At 44.5% G+C, this 16,130-nt stretch overlaps 1 protein-coding gene across 1 annotated transcript in view; it reads left to right on the top strand.

The window, feature by feature from the left end:
- SNX30 (sorting nexin family member 30) overlaps positions 1 to 16,130 on the top strand; it is a 124,983-nt gene that overhangs the window by 79,391 nt on the left and 29,462 nt on the right. Inside the window, exons 5-6 of the mRNA XM_001099477.5 lie at positions 4,460 to 4,655; positions 6,718 to 6,917. Coding sequence (XP_001099477.3) covers positions 4,460 to 4,655; positions 6,718 to 6,917 — 396 coding nt within the window. The remainder of the gene's footprint in view (positions 1 to 4,459; positions 4,656 to 6,717; positions 6,918 to 16,130) is intronic.

Here is a 16,130-nt window from a genome sequence, read left to right as displayed (position 1 = left end):
GCAAAATTGAGAAATAGTTATAGATAACATTAGTTGATATTAAAGACTTCAGAAAGTGTGCCATTCTTCCCTCAATGGAAGCCACATGACAAAGTCCTTTAGTTGTGTTATATAACCTCAGTTGGCATTGAGCCTTAGCCTTATTGACAACATTCCAATTCAGCGTCTCTTTTTCCCAGAGGCTTTCCCTGCCTACAGGTTGGACTGGTACACTTCTTAAAAATAAGTATTTCCTGGCGAACTGATCCTTAGGTATAATTCCTTCAACTCGTACTCAAAGTACAATACATCCTGTTCTCCAAAAGCACAACTCACTCTCTCCCCCAAGCACAATTCACTCCATTTTCCAGAAAGCCCTCAAGTACAGTCATGTTTACTGAACAAAAACGAAGAGGGAGGGAAAAGCTTGGACCCCTGGTTGTTAGGAATGTGCGTGAAGAATAAGTAGGAAAGAGGGTGTGTGTGTGAGACAGAGACAGAGAGAGAGAGAAGGATATTTATCTATCTGTGGGCCAAGCAGTATGAAAATGACTTAAAAATTATAAGGTCCTTTACTGCCTCGATCAAAATCCAACTCCATGTGAGTGAATACAGGAAAGCTAGCTTTAAACAGAACAAATTCTAGCCCTAGTTCAGTACCACTTGCTGAACAAAATGTGCTAAACAGCCTTATCTTTTCTTTAAAATTTTAAAAAATTGTGATAAAATACACATAACATTTACCATCCTAACGATTTCTAAGTGTACAGTTCAGTAGTGTTAAGTATATTTAAATTAGTTATGCAGCTCATCTTCAGAACGTTTGCGTCCTGCAGATCTGAAACTCTGTGCCCATTAAATGTCAGCAGCCTATTCCCCCTCTTCCAGCTGCCTCATTTTTTCCTTTAACATACCTTGAATAACTTGATCTTGTTCTTAGATGAGCCACTTACATGTTCTACCTTAGGGAATGCAGAGACGCTCTTCCTTTTCCTTGTGATGACATGAGCTTATCAACCAATTAGAAGTGTCCTTAAGAAGAAGTCAATAAGGCTGTGTGTAGTGACTCATGTCTGTAACACCCAGCACTTTGGGAGGCCAAAGCAGGTAGATCACCTGAGCTCAGGAGTTCATGTCCAGCCTGGGCAACATGGTGAGACCCCATCTCTATATATTAAAAAGCAGCAGCAGCAGCAGCCAGTAATGCTGGGAGAAATGGGGACGCTCAATAGCAACTATATACAAGTCAATATTTTCATCTTTGGCAGAGTGGGTACAGCAATCAGATAGATACTACTAAATAACTTTATTCAACATGTAAATTAACTTGGTTAACTGGGACACCCTTTCACAGCTCTACTCGAAGCGGAGCCTGTGCAGTCCAGTGAGCCCATTTGACTCTAGTCCCACTCATAAAAATGCTGTCTGCAGAGGTAATTCCAAGGACTCTGAGGCTTCAGTTATAGTCTTGTGAAGGCCTCGAGCCTTTGAGGATGTTTCTTGTCTAGAATGTGGGAGGACAGGATGGAATCTCTAGACCTACTTGGCCATCCTTGTCTTGGTTTATTCCCTAAAGAGACTTGCGTTTTCTAAAGAGGGTGCATCTGCATGAGTGTTCACAGCAGCATTGTTAGTAGCGCCACAAAGCTGTAAACCATTCACACGATCATGCACATGTTCACAGGCAGGAGAGTAGGTGGACAGTTATAATATATATATTGTATATATTATATATAATATATATGGACAGTTATATATAAACCTATATATATATACACATTGAAACCTCAATAGGAAAGGGTGGGTCAAGAGCAAAAATGAAGGCCTGAAGAAGGAAGTGAATTCAAAAGGAGCCTACACTCAGATACTATAGAGACCTTAGCCTGAAATTGTACATCAAATACAGTCAGTTATATAGTGAACACTCTCTCAGGCAGCCTGACTCTGAAGGGAAGGAGAGAGGTGGAGAGAAACTAGAGGAGATCGCTGCTGTTTTTAAGATGGGTGGCTCACGCCTGTAATCCCAGCACTTTGGGAGGCTGAGACGGACAGATCACGAGGTCAGGAGATCGAGACCATCCTGGCTAACACAGTGAAACCCCGTCTGTAGTAAAAAATACAAAAAACTAGCCGGGCGAGGTGGCGGGCGCCTGTAGTCCCAGCTACTCGGGAGGCTGAGGCAGGAGAATGGCGTAAACCTGGGAGGCGGAGCTTGTAGTGAACTGAGATCCAACCACTGCATTCCAGCCTGGGCGACAGAGCGAGACTCCGTCTAAAGAAAAAAAAAAAAGATGGGTCAGCCTTGGGTGTATTTTACATGCTGAGGGATTAGAAGTTGAGGATACAGACAGGAGAGGGGATCATTGGTAGGGCAAGCCCCTTGTTTTGGGGAAGGTCACAGAAGAAGACTTCTGTCACCAAATTGCAGGGTGGGGGTGGGAGCAGATTTTTCCCAAACACCAAGCAGCAATTGCCAGCTGGATGTCCACCAGTTTAATTCACACATTATTTACCTGGACATAGAATCAGATCCCACAGACTGGGGACTCAGTCCCCAAGACTGAGAGCTTCCAGATGTCAGACATTAAGTTCAAGCCTCAAAAACTTCTGACCAGCCAGCTTCAAGTTGGGCTTCCCGTGACCCCTTCTTCGGGTTCCATTAATTTGCTGGAGCAGTTCACAGAACTCAGAGAAACACATTTACCAGCTTACTATAAAGGATATCACAAAGGATACAGATGAAGATTGGCATTGGGCGAGGCGTGGGGGAAGGGACGTGGAGCTTCCATGCCCTCCCTGGGTGTACCACCCTTCAGGAAACTCCAAACATTCAGCTCTCCAGAAGTTCTCTGAACCCAGCTCTCTTGGGTTTTTGTGGAAGCTTCGTGACAGCAGCATTCCATCCTCCAGGGTGCGGAGAGGGACCCTGTCTGGAATGAGGGCCTTATGACCCATAGTCAGAAAGCCTGGGGAAGAGTCGAGTGCTGCCTTGGGGCAGGTGAAAGGAGGGCAGGAGAAGGTCAGAGAGATTCTGTTTCCTGAGGCTTAACACACCCAACATTAGAGTGAAAAGACTGGAACAAGGGCTGTGGAGGTTATAAGCCAGGAACTGTGGACAAAAACCTATATATATATATACACACTGAAACCTCAATAGGAAAGGGTGGGTCAAGAGCAAAAATGAAGGCCTGAAGAAGGAAACGAAGAAGGAAGTGAATTCAAAAGGAGCCTACACTCAGATACTATAGAGACCTTAGCCTGAAATTGTACATCAAATGCGGAGGGACTGTCAGGCCATGTTAGCCGTGAATTCCGCGTCCCCTGCTCTATCCTCTGCATCAGGCCACGTCACCAGAAAGCTGTCCTTGTTCTGGGTTCCTTTATCTCCCTCTAGTCATCCCCTTCTAAGTCTGGGAATTAACATTCTGTTTGTATTGAGGGTGGATATGAGGAACAGACACCTGTACCTTCTGTAAAACCATTTTGGAAGCTACCCTTTCAGTAGCTGACACAGGACAACCTGAAGATGGTATAGATTCCTCTTAGGGTTTGATGATAGGAGGAAGCTTGTTTTATCAGGCAGGCTAAAAGGTTTTTTTTTTTTTTTTTTTTTTCCTTTTTTGAGGCAGTCTTGCTTGGTTGCCCAGGCTGGAGTGCGGTGGCACGATCTCAACTCACTGCAACCTCCGCCTTCCAGGTTCAAGTGATTCTCATGCCTCAGCCTCCTGAGTAGCTGGGACTACAGGTGCACGCCACCACGCCCAGCTAATTTTTTTTTGTACTTTTAGTAGAGACGAGGTTTCACCATGTTGGCCAGGCTGGCCTTGGACTCCTGACCTCAAGTGATCTGCCCACCTTAGCCTCCCAAAGTACTGGGATTACAGGCATGAGCCACCGTGCCTATATTTAGATACAATGGGTTATGAAACTCAGCATATTTCCAGTTTTGCCTTCAAGAAATCCAGGGTTAAAATATTTTGCTGTTTACAGCATCCATCCTAGGCCTGAGTTTTCTAGAAATGTTTTTCTGTCACAGTTTCCTGCTTTCCACCCTTTACTCCCTTTATATGGCTTTAGTTGGGGTATAAATAAATGAGTGATGGATCTCAGAACCTCTGCTCTTCAGTTTTGCTCCTAAAGACAACATAGGGTACTTTGTATGGGATAAACAGATACTTTAAAAACATTATGTTAGAAACAGCGTTGTGTTTAAAGGGCAGCGTGCTCCGGTGAGTGAATTTAAGGATTGGAGTTCAGCTCTGCTGAAAGGGATCTAGGTGTCAACCCACAGGAGCCTGAGTCTGGTGGTTATGACGTCCTGTCCAGGGTCCGCGTGTGAATGTGATTAGGGCCTCTAACTCAGCTCCTTGTTTCCCGAGTCCTCCATTTCCAAACTGAAGCTGCTTTTAGAAGCTGTTTTATTTAGTCCTGCCCATATGAGTGAGTGAGTGCTTTGAGCTTATTCACATATCATCCTCAGGACCTGAATGCCTACAAGAAGCAAGGGATAGCATTGCTGACCAGAATGGGCGAGTCAGTCAAGCACGTCACTGGCGGCTACAAGCTGAGGACTCGGCCGCTTGAGTTTGCCGCCATAGGTGACTACTTAGATACGTTTGCACTCAAACTGGGAACCATTGATCGAATAGCCCAGCGGATCATCAAAGAGGAAATAGGTGAGCTGTCTGTTGAGGTCTTGATTATGCCCTGCAACCACATTGGCAGAAATGCCATTCATGTGTACTACAGAGAATCAAACTGCAAAATGCTAGAGTGACAGAACTAGGCCATCTTTTGCTTATCAAAGAAATACAAGGAGGGGAGGAGTTAGGTGTGACTGGAATGTCACTTTGCACCCCATCCTTTGTCCTACTATGTCAGCCTTGTGTTTGCTTTTCCCATGGCCAGCACTGCTAATTCGCCAGGTGTTTCCTCTTTTATGCTCTCTTAACTTTAGTTTTAAAAGTGGAGACATAGACTCAACTGCCCTTCATCCATAGGGAACAGTAATTTAATAAACAAACTTAGATACATTTTCTGGCAGAAAGATGATTCAAAAGGACAGCATGGGGACCTATGTTTGCCAAAGTTACGACCCTGATGAATCTTCAGACTTGTGACTGACTCACCCACTCCATCCCGTTCATTTTAAAACCACTCCTCCTGCATGGGGCAGTTGCCGGGGCCTGTATTGATCCTTCCTAGTTTTTGCCTCCACTTCCTTCCCACCCCTCTCAGGGCCACCTGCTTTGCCGCATCCCAGATTGTTGGGATCTTTTGTCTCCTTACATACGTGTGGGGTGGACAGACATGAACAGTGTAAATGATCGCACTGGCATGGGAAGCACGCTGAGAAGGATTCCCCAGCAGCTGCCATTCACTGGTTGCTAAGCCATGATGAAATGGCAAGACTCCTGGTGACAAGTGATGGGCCAGGTTTTCTTTATGGGGGACAAAATAAATCAACATTTTTTCCCTCATTTCTTGTACTTGTTCCCTCTACTTGATCCACTGATGATACCATGTGGGGCCCATAGGTTTTGGAGATAGCTTTGGATACCATCCACACCTAAGGATCGTGTGGAGTAAATTCTGATGGGATCCAAGGGGCTGAGGTGACCACCGAGTGAGAGTGAGTCTGCCAGTAAGACCACATCTCTTGTATCAAAACATTTCCTAAAATGCCATTGTGTATCCATTGTGACTGATTTTTTTTTAACCTTTAAAAACATCTCCCTAAACCTATATGAAACTCTGCCTCCGTTGCCTGTTAAAATACTGCTTCGCAGCTGATGCGGTGGCTCCCGCCTGTAATCCCAGCACTTTGGGAGGCCGAGGCAGGCGAATCATAAGGTCAGGAGATCGAGACCATTCTGGCTAATGCAGTGAAACCCCGTCTCTACTAAAAAAATACAAAAAATTAGCTGGGCATGGTGGCAGGTGCCTGTAGTCCCAGCTACTCGGGAGGCTGAGGTAGGAGAATGGCGTGAACCCAGGAGGCGGAGCTTGCAGTGAGCCAAGATCACGCCACTGCACTCCAGCCTGGGCGACAGAGCGAGACTCCGTCTAAAAAAAAAAAAAAAAATTGCTTCACAGTATGGGTAGGCGAGTGGTTATTTTCTTTTGTTCGTTTGTTTGTTTTTTTTTTGACGGAGTCTCACCGTGTTGCCCAGGCTGGAGTGCAGTAGAGCAATCTTGGTTCACTGCAACCTCTGCCTCCTGGGTTCAAGCAATTCTCCTGCTTCAGCCTCCAGAGTAGTTGGGATTACAGGTGTGTGCCGCCATGTCTGGCTAATATTTTTTTGTATTTTTAGTAGAGATGGGGTTTCACAGTGTTAGCAGGATGGTCTTGATCTCCTGACCTTGTGATCCACCCACATCAGCCTCCCAAAGTGCTGGGATTACAGGCGTGAGCCACCGCGCCTGGCCGGCGTATGGTTATTTTTGAAGATGTTTGGTGGATGTGGCTGCTACTGCTTTTCCCCATAAGGCCCATTATCCAGCGGCATGGCATTCCCATCCATGGGATGGAATGGATTGATGTAACATGAGCTGTCAGAGTTTTAAGCAGTTGTGCTAGAAACAGTGTTGTGTTTAAAGAAGAGTGGGATCAGGTGAATGAATGGCCAAAGAAACACATGTTCATGTAGAGAGCTCTTGGCTGTGGTGATTACTGAGTTAGTAATAGCAGCGACTGCTACCCAGCCAGATTTTAATTGGTTTCTCTTCCCCATTCAGAGTATCTTGTGGAGCTGAGAGAATACGGGCCTGTATACTCCACATGGAGCGCCTTGGAGGGTGAGCTGGCTGAACCCCTGGAGGGTGTATCAGCTTGCATTGGGAACTGCTCTACAGCCTTAGAAGAGCTGACAGATGACATGACAGAAGATTTCCTACCTGTGCTCAGGGAATATATTTTATACTCTGACTCCATGAAGGTAAGCTGGCTTGCTTCTTGTGTATTTGGATGCTTTCTTTGTAATAGCAGTTATCAGAAAGTAATGGATTATTGCCTGTTTGCATGTGATATAAGTTTCCTTCTTCCTGGGTGGGCAGGATCAGACATGTGGACTGACATCATGGACATATAAATGGAACACATGGTTAACCAAGTACGTGAATTAAACAAACAGTTTGGGAAGAAATTCTTACTAGTTTCTCTGAGAGTTCAAGAAGATATAATGTTTGTGAAACAAGAACAAGGATGCCATGGAACAGTAATAGATAATTAGAGCTCTTGGAAGTTAAAACATGACTGCTGAAATAAAACTGAATAATAAAGTTGGAAGGTGAAGTTGAAGAAATCTTAAAGTAAGACAAAACAAAAGTAGTTGGAAAGTAGAACAGAAATGCAAAAGTACTGAAAATGTGAAAGAAAAGAGACATAGGGGATTAATCCCAAAGGTTCAGCATCTGACTGATAAGAGTTCTTGAGAGAACAGGGAAGACTGAGGGAAGGAAATTGTAAAAGAAATAATACAAGAAAATTCCTCAAAGCCGAAGACATAAATCGTCTGATTAAAAGGACATGATAATTGCCCAGCAAAAGGATTGAAAAGATCACCAACCCAAAGCATGTTATTGTGGAATTTTAGAACAAAAGTGATAAGAATTTGAAAGCTTTTTAAAATACAGGGAGGGGCAGATGATATATAAAAGGAACAAGAGTGAGAATGGCTTTGGTCTAGCAGTGGTGAACGAGAAGAGGAACTATGAGGACAAAAAAAACTTTGGCCTCAAATTCTGTATGCAGAATCCGGAGCGTAGTGCGGGAGGAAATGTGCCAGTGCCCACACCGGAAACTTCCCCAGTCTGCACATAGACTGGCTGGAGAACATCGCTTCAGGAGACTCCAACGATAGTGGCACTGATTAGTGAAAGGCTCAGTCTTCATGACCAATAGAAAAAGATACGTGGCTCAGTGTTGAACAAGCCCACCTCTAAATAGCACCCTCCTACTTCCCAAAGGAGATCTGTAGATGATTAATCCGTCTTTGGAGCAGGTCTAGGGCATCCCATGAGGAAAGACCCAAAGTAGGGACTGACCTGAATTCCAGAGAGCATCCTGTCAGTCAACATTGGGTTGTAAAAATGTAAAACCAGAAAGATCATAGATCCGTGAAAACATTGTACAGCTTGAGAAGAGGAATAAAAAATAATGAATCAACTAGTTATAAAAACAAACTATGATGGAAAACTTTAAGTACTTGCCAAAGGACAGAGAATAGTAACAAACTGCCACATACCCATTCTCCTTGTTCCATCTTGTCCCATCAGGTGTGAAGGGTTGATATGTACTAAACTGTGGACAGTGGAAAAGGGAGCCTCTGGTGAATCCCATTCTCATGTGTGCACTATAAAATTGCTAATAAAACCCTTTCAAAGAGAGGATTGAATTTGGATCTCTCAGTGACCAGGGAAATGGTATGAATTTCCTTATCTATAAGTTGGAAATGATGGCAGTGATAGGATAAAGTCAGATGTGAGATCATTAGCCTGAGACCACTAGTTGGAAATTATTGGAACTGAGGCTGTAAACCAAAACTTCTGGCTGTGAATTTGCAGCTCATTCTCCTGTATCACATTGACTTTTGTTTAAAAAAAATTGGGATATACATATTGAATTTTTGATCCTATGGCCGAAACAAGTATAGAAAGCCATCTTGACTTCCTTAAAATGAACCAGAATATTTCACTTATCGAGTTAATGGTATCTGTTCTTTTTTTTTGAGATGGAGTCTCACTCTGTCACCAGGCTGGAGTACAATGGTGTGATCTCGGCTCACTGCAACCACCTCCTCCTGGGTTCGGGTGATTCTCGTGCCTCAGCCTCCCGAGTAGCTGGAATTACAGGCACCCACCACCACACCCAGCTAATTTTTGTATTTTTAGTAGAGACAGGGTTTCCCCATGTTGGCCAGGAGGAACTTGATCTCCTGACCTCATGATCCGTCCTCCGCCTTGGCCTCCCAAAGTGTTGGGATTACAGGCGTGAGCCACCGCACCTGTCCAGTATCTGTTCTTATAAACAAAAATAAGTTTTTACAATTCCTGGAGTGTCCCTGGATTTGTCTCTTACATATACACACCCTTCATCAAATACTCTCTTAACTTTGCCAGATGAGAAATCCAGTGCATACACAGCTCTGGGATACTATAGTACAGATTACTCTGTTTTTGCCTGTGGCAAGTATATTAGTACTTAGTATATATTTGTATTTGAAGCACAATTTAAAAATGTCATATAGCAAGGATTTATCTGGCATCTATAAAACATTATTACACTGGGAGACATAAGCTTGTGTGATGTAAGTTAGATATCAAATAAACATTTGTTTGCTCACTCTTTACCCCCCATGTGTGGGGCATATGTATTGAGTTTCTTGTTTACTGAGCCTGAAAAATCAGGTCAATCAGGCTGAGCGAATGGGATTAATTGTACACAGTCTTGTCTGGGGAAGGGCATGGAAAAGAGGAAGTGTGGACTGGCAGTCTCGGAAACCCAAGCTCTATCCCTGATAGTAGCTGGGCTGAGTCCAGTTAATAAGAAACAAGGCCACCTGCTCCTCCTCTTTTCACCAGGAAAGCGTCTCTGTGGAGTGCCCTGGCCTTGGCAGGAGTGACTGGATGGCCAAACGAACTGTGTCTAGAATTGTCGGGGTCTGTGTGGCTGGTACTGAAGACACCAGGAGAATGATAGGTGTCTTAAGTGGCTTTCGCCACCTTTTCACATTGCTGCTCTTTAAGAATTTTTAAGTATATTTTCTTTTTCCGAGAGAGTCATATAGTTCCATTTCCAAAGTGGCTTTCTGACTTTTGAAACATAAGCAGGGCAGACTTTGCGGTGCAGTATGGAAACTAAACATGGAGCAGAGGACTTGCCATAGGCCTGGCTGTGGCCTGTTCTTTTTATTTTTGGAGATGGAGTCTTGCTCTATCACCCAGGCTGGAGTGCGGTGGCACGATCTTGGCTCACTGCAACCTCCACCTCCTGGGTTCAAGCGATTCTTCTGCCTCAGGCTCCCGAGTACCTGGGATTACAGGTGCATGCCACCACGCCCAGCTAATTTTTGTATTTTTAGTAGAGATGGGGTTTTACCATGTTGGCCAGGCTGGTCTCAAACTCTTGACCTCAAGTGATTTGCCCGCCCTGGCCTCCCAAAGTGCTGGGATTACAGGCCTGAGCCCCCACATCAGTCCTGTGGCCCATTCTTCATCAGCTGCTGAATGGTCCTCAGAGCTGAGAAAGTCCTAGGTTGGTTTTGGTGAGGAGTTACTGGTGTGGTGAGGTTCTGTCAGTCTATCTTCATCATGGCCTTGAGGGAACCTAATGGTGAATGTTTGTCTTCATCATTTGGAGGTAGTGGTCTGTGCCTTAGGAATTTGACATGGTGGAGGGCTGGTCCATCCCTGGATGGGAAAATGCCAGGGCTCATCTAAGTCCTGTCCTGGTGGGGCTGTGGTTGGGGTTCCTCTCTGAGTTCGAAAGGGCATTTAGGATCATCTGTTTCATTTGCTCATGGTTGACACGAAGAAACAGACCCTTGTGGGTAAATCTTTCTCTGTTGCATGGCCACAGGACTATACTCCTTAGTGACCAATCAGCTTGTAGCTGTGTGTTTACTACTTGCCAAGAGGCAAACTGGGTGACTTCAGGCTTTTGAAGCCTGGCCTCTAGTTGTATCTCTTTCAGGACAGTTGTGGCTAGGTATGTTCTGTTCCCTTTGGAGGCAGAGAGCATAGAAAAATAGGGTCATTATCAAGGCACTCAGAACAAATGGAACAATGTGAGTTTAAGCCGTGAACAATGAGAACAGCTTGTACTGGAAAGACAGTTGAAGGCATGTGTCACAAGGTTATGTGTGTGGGGGACAGGAGGGTACAAAGGTTAGTTACCCTTAAGCCCAGACTCGAGTTAAATACCTTGCAGACATCCACAGGTGAGCCCTTATATAGGATTTCACATTCTGTAAACCGTGTGTATGGAAAATGAAATTAGGGCAGCGATGGACTGAAAGAGACCCTTTTGAAGTCCTCACCACTTTTCTGGCAGTGCCTTTTGAGTATTAGCGTTGTCATGACCAGGCCAAGTGTTGGAGAAGCTTTATTCATGAAGATTTGGGCAGGACCATCTTATTTCCCACACTGCCTTATCCATAGAAGGTGGTCAGCAAGTACGTAATCGAATTGGACAATTTGGTAAATTTGCAACACTTACAAATATACAATGATTGCACATTGTACATCTTATTTTTAAGAGATTTATGTCAATGCGCATGCTTATCTCAGGGGTCTTGGTGAATGATTGGGGTGGGATGAGGGTCTGAAGTAAGAGTGGATGAAGAAGGCTGTGGCTGGAGACTTGGATGACATATGGGAATGAGCTGTGCAAGGGTCAGAGGATAGAGCATTTTAGGTAGAGGGGAGCAGCCAGTGCAAAGGTCTGAAAGCTGAAATGAGCTCAGAGTCTTTGCAGATCAGAAAAGCTGGTGTGAGTGGAGCCCGGTGAGCAAAGGAGTAAGTGGTAAGCGGTGAGGTCAAAGAGAGGTAGGAGTCTGGTCCTGCAGTGGCATTTTTTTTTTTTTTTTTTTGAGACAGAGTCTCACTCTGTTGCCCAGGCTGGAGTGCGGTTGCGTGATCTCGGCTCACTGCAACCTCCGTCTCCTGGTTCAAGCATTTCTCCTGCCTTAGCCTCCTGAGTAGCTGGGATTACAGGTGCGCGCCACGACACCCGGCTAATTTTTTGTATTTTTAGTAGAGACAGAGGTTTCACCATGTTGGTCAGGCTGGTCTCGAACTTCTGACCTCGTGATCCACCCATCTTGGCCTCCCAAATGCAGTAGCATCTTAAAGACCAACTTAAAGGCTAGCAAGAGTCTGGACTTTATTCTAAGGACTAGAAGGGAAGCCATTTAGTTTTATGCAGGGAGATGACAGGATGTGATTTTTACTTTTAGAAGACAACTGGTGCTACAGTATGGAGAATAGATTGTAGAGGATGAGAGTGGTGGTTGGGAAGGCCATTGAGAAGGCTGTCACAGGGAGCCACGGGCAGAAAACTAGGTGGTGGAGCCTGGACTGCAGTGGTAGAGACGTAGGTGGATTTGGGGTATATTTTGGATGACAGGCCAATGGCACTTGCTGCTGTAGTGATGCAAAATAAGAAAGGAATTGGGGTTTTTGGCTTTAGCAGCTGGGTGGATAGCAGTACTGTTTATTGGGACGGGGAGGATCCAGGGAGGAACAGGTTGGAGCAGTTGGGAGTCCACTGTTTTGGGCATGTGGAGTTCAGAATGCCCCCTAATCATTAAAGTGGAGATGTCATGGCAGTTGGTTATGAGTTAGTCCAGAATGGGAATAGAAATTTGGGAGTCATTAGTATATGAATGGTGTTTAAATCTCTGAGACCGATGGAGATCATATGAGGAGATGTGATTGAGGTGCGTAGAGTGTCAAGGCCTGCGCCTGTGGCGTGGTAATATTTATTGGTCTGTCATCTTAAGAGGAAAGAACAAGTAGCAAAGGAGCCCACGAAGGAAGGGTTGGTATGGCAGGAGGGAAGAAGTAGAGGATTGCCTCCATGAAGCCAAGATAAATGTTTTAAGAAGCAGCAAAATATATCTGTTGGATTTAATAATATGGACATTGTTTGTAATCAAGATTACAAGTGTGAGATGTGGATGCAGAAGTTTTGGTTTAAAGACAAAGTTTGTCTTCCAGTTGGAGATAACTTGGACAACATTCCGGGGTAGTCCTTTTCAAAAGCCGGTTTAAATTGTCAGGTTTCTTCAGCCTCCCCACCTCTTCCCCACAGGGCCACAAGGTGGCGCTAATGAGTCAAGCTCCGGGAACGCGACCAGTTGGTGCTGTAGGTTGGCCATTTCCGGTGCCTTTCCAAAACCGAAATGAAGATCTGAAGATTGAGTTGTCAGGAAAAAAATGTCCCCTTTCCTGAACAAAAGAGATTATACAGAGTGGCCAATTTCTTGCAGCTAAAATAATGTGAAGAAGCAGGATGTGAAATATACATGATTTCAAAGGATTTAGAAAAATATTAAAATGAAAACTTGAGATTCCCAGTAATGGCAGACTGAATACACATTTAAACTTCACCAAAATGACACTAAAAGGATTTTGAAAAAAAGTCACAAGCCCACAGACAAGAGCAACAGGCAAGGAGGCAGTAGCAGTACAATTTTGGTAAGTACTAAATGACTCAAGCTGATTTTGAAACCGACAGTGGGGGAAAAAACTGAGAAGTCACCTGGTTTACACCGTGGAACCCTCCAAAAAGGTCAAGAGTTGGCAGCACCACGCCCCTCTGGGACTGAGGTAGAGCTGAAGAGAAGAATAAATCTAGAGTCTGTTTAAGAATCCTAGCTTCCGGCTGGGCGCGGTGGCTCAAGCCTGTAATCCCAGCACTTTGGGGAGGCCGAGACGGGCGGATCACGAGGTCAGGAGATCGAGACCATCCTGGCTAACACGGTGAAAACCCCTCTCTACTAAAAAATACAAAAAAAAAAAAAAAAAAAAAAAAAAACGAGCCGGGCGAGGTGGTGGGCACCTGTAGTCCCAGCTACTCGGGAGGCTGAGGCAGGAGAATGGCGTAAACCCGGGAGGCGGAGCTTGCAGTGAGCTGAGATCCGGCCACTGCACTCCAGCCTGGGCGACAGAGCGAGACTCTGTCTCAAAAAAAAAAAAAAAAAAAAAAAGAATCCTAGCTTCCGATCCTCTCCTCTCTGCTCACGCAGGGGCCACTTCCTTCTCCATTTTGGCAGAACTGGGGGTTGATTCTCTGGAGGGGGCCTCTCTCGACCAAGAGACTCTAGGCACACTTGAGGGTGTTCAGTGATGTTGGGACTCTTCTCCTGCTTGGCTCTCAGCCTTAGATCTTCCATGCAAGGAGGAAAAGAGCCTTTTCTAGAAAATCTGGATGGGCCAAGAGAAGTGACCCACAGATACGGATATTGGCTGGCGGTGGAGAGCCAGGGTGGTTCCTCAGTGAAAGGACCCAGCCGAGTCTCCTGTGGAGAATGTCAACAAGCCCTCTGTGCAGAGAGCTTTCAATCCATTTCCATGGAGTTTCCCTCTTGGATGGGTGGACAGATAAGGGTCACCAGATATGTAAGGGAAGATTTGAATATGAATATCAGAAGTAAAAACAAAGAAGAAAAAGCCTACTGAATGAAACACTGATGGAGAAGAACATTTCCACAAAAAAAAATTGTTAATATTTTCCAAAAGAGAAGATATCACAGCCATAAAACAATAATTTTTAAAAATTCAGAGAACAAAGAGCTCTTGGAAATTAAAACCATGATAGGAATACAAAAATTAATAGAAGAGTTAGAAGAAAAAGTTAAGAATGTCACATATGAGAAAAACCAAAAGAGAATTGGAGGAAAAAATATGAAAATTAGAGGATTAGACCATCTGAATAACAAGCGCGCAGGCAGAGAAACAGAAATGGGAAGTATCAAAGAAGCCATTCAAGGAAAAAGACCAGAAGGGAAGAAATAATGTATCACTGGTTGTTCTGCCTGATGAGATTATGTATGACTTCTCCCCCTCCTTTAAATTTTCTAAATTGTATGTAAAAATATCTCTTAAAATGAGGGGGTAGTGTGTGGTTTCAGTATTACCAACATTGCCCCAGGACATCTAAATCACAGGTGGTCCTGGTTTCCATAGAATGAGTGCGTAAAAGGAGCATGTTGAAAGGGGTAACCTGAACTCAGTCATTTAACCGGAGCTGGTGCTATCACTAGGACCAAATCAGACTCATTTTCCTGCCTGCAGGAAAGTGCCCTTCTAGAGGGCTGCCCTAAGCCGCAGGACTATGTGGGTATTTTATTTTTATTCTCATTTGTTCTTTGTTAGTGAACACCCATTACTCTACATGAATTCCACTTGGGTCTTGGGTCATCAGCCCTGGCCTTCAGGAATATGAACCACCCATCCTGCTGTTCTCTACCGGGGGCTGAGCTGTTCCTGCTGCTTTGGTATCCTCTTCCAGCCTTGCATCCTAGCGTCCCTCTTCCACAAAGCTTTGAAGCTGAAAAACTTGGTGGGCTTGAAGAGGCATTTTGGTAGCTGCTGACCTTTGGCGCTGGGGCTCTTTTTCTGCCTTTCCCCCTCCCATAGTTTGTGAGCCCACAGCCTTGGCAGAGGAAGACATGTGCAAGAGTCTGGGGGTGGGGAAGGGACGCTGCGCTTTCCTGTAGATACTGACCACTGTGGTCTTTCTTGGGACAAATCCAGTGCAGATGTTGAAAGCCAAACCACAGAATGCATCTGTCATCCAACTCTTCTAAGCATTTTGTCTTTGTAGATAAAGGCTGTTTGATTAATATTTCATGGATGACGTAACTATAGACCTCTTAATGACTGTTATTAATTTGTTACAAACATTTGGATGACAGATGTCATCTATGGGATGTTTCTATTGTTTAGCCTTTTTATTATAGAAAAATTCAAACATATCACAAAATAGAGTGAAAGCAATAAACCCACATCTATCCCAGCCATCCCATGTGGATCCCAGCCATCCTGCGCGGATCCCAGCCAGCATCAGCAGTCGCCCACTCGTGACTCATCTGGTTCTGTCTCTCTCTAACGCTGCTCCCAACTCCCACCCCGTGGTTTAATTTAACACAAATCCTGAAATCATATTATTTCATACAGAAACATTTAGTACGTATCTCTAAAATACAAGCATTTTTTTTAAGGACTACCTAATTATGTTTAAATATCCAGTTAGTGTTCAGATTTCCCAGTTTGTCTCAGACACAGTTTCTGTTTATTTTTCCAAATTGAGATCCAGACAGGATCTATACATTGATTGGTATGTTTCTTAAATATTAAAAAATCCTTCTTTGTCCATTTATTTTTCCTTGTAATTTATTTGTTAAAGAGTCATTTGTCAGCCGGGCGCGGTGGCTCAAGCCTGTAATCCTAGCACTTTGGGAGGCCAAGACGGGCAGATCACGAGGTCAGGAGATCGAGACCATCCTGGCTAACACAGTGAAACCCCGTCTCTACTAAAAATACAAAAAAAAAAAAAAAAAATTAGCCGGGCGTGGTGGCGGGGGAGGGGGGAACCTGTAGTCCCAGCTACTGGGGAGGCTGAGGTAGGAGAATGGTGGGAACCC

Source organism: Macaca mulatta, chromosome 15 (genome assembly GCF_049350105.2).
Source record: "Macaca mulatta isolate MMU2019108-1 chromosome 15, T2T-MMU8v2.0, whole genome shotgun sequence".
NCBI classification, from domain to species: Eukaryota; Metazoa; Chordata; class Mammalia; order Primates; family Cercopithecidae; genus Macaca; species Macaca mulatta.
Note: the sequence above shows the minus strand (reverse complement) of the source record. Positions and strands in the feature narration are given on the sequence as shown.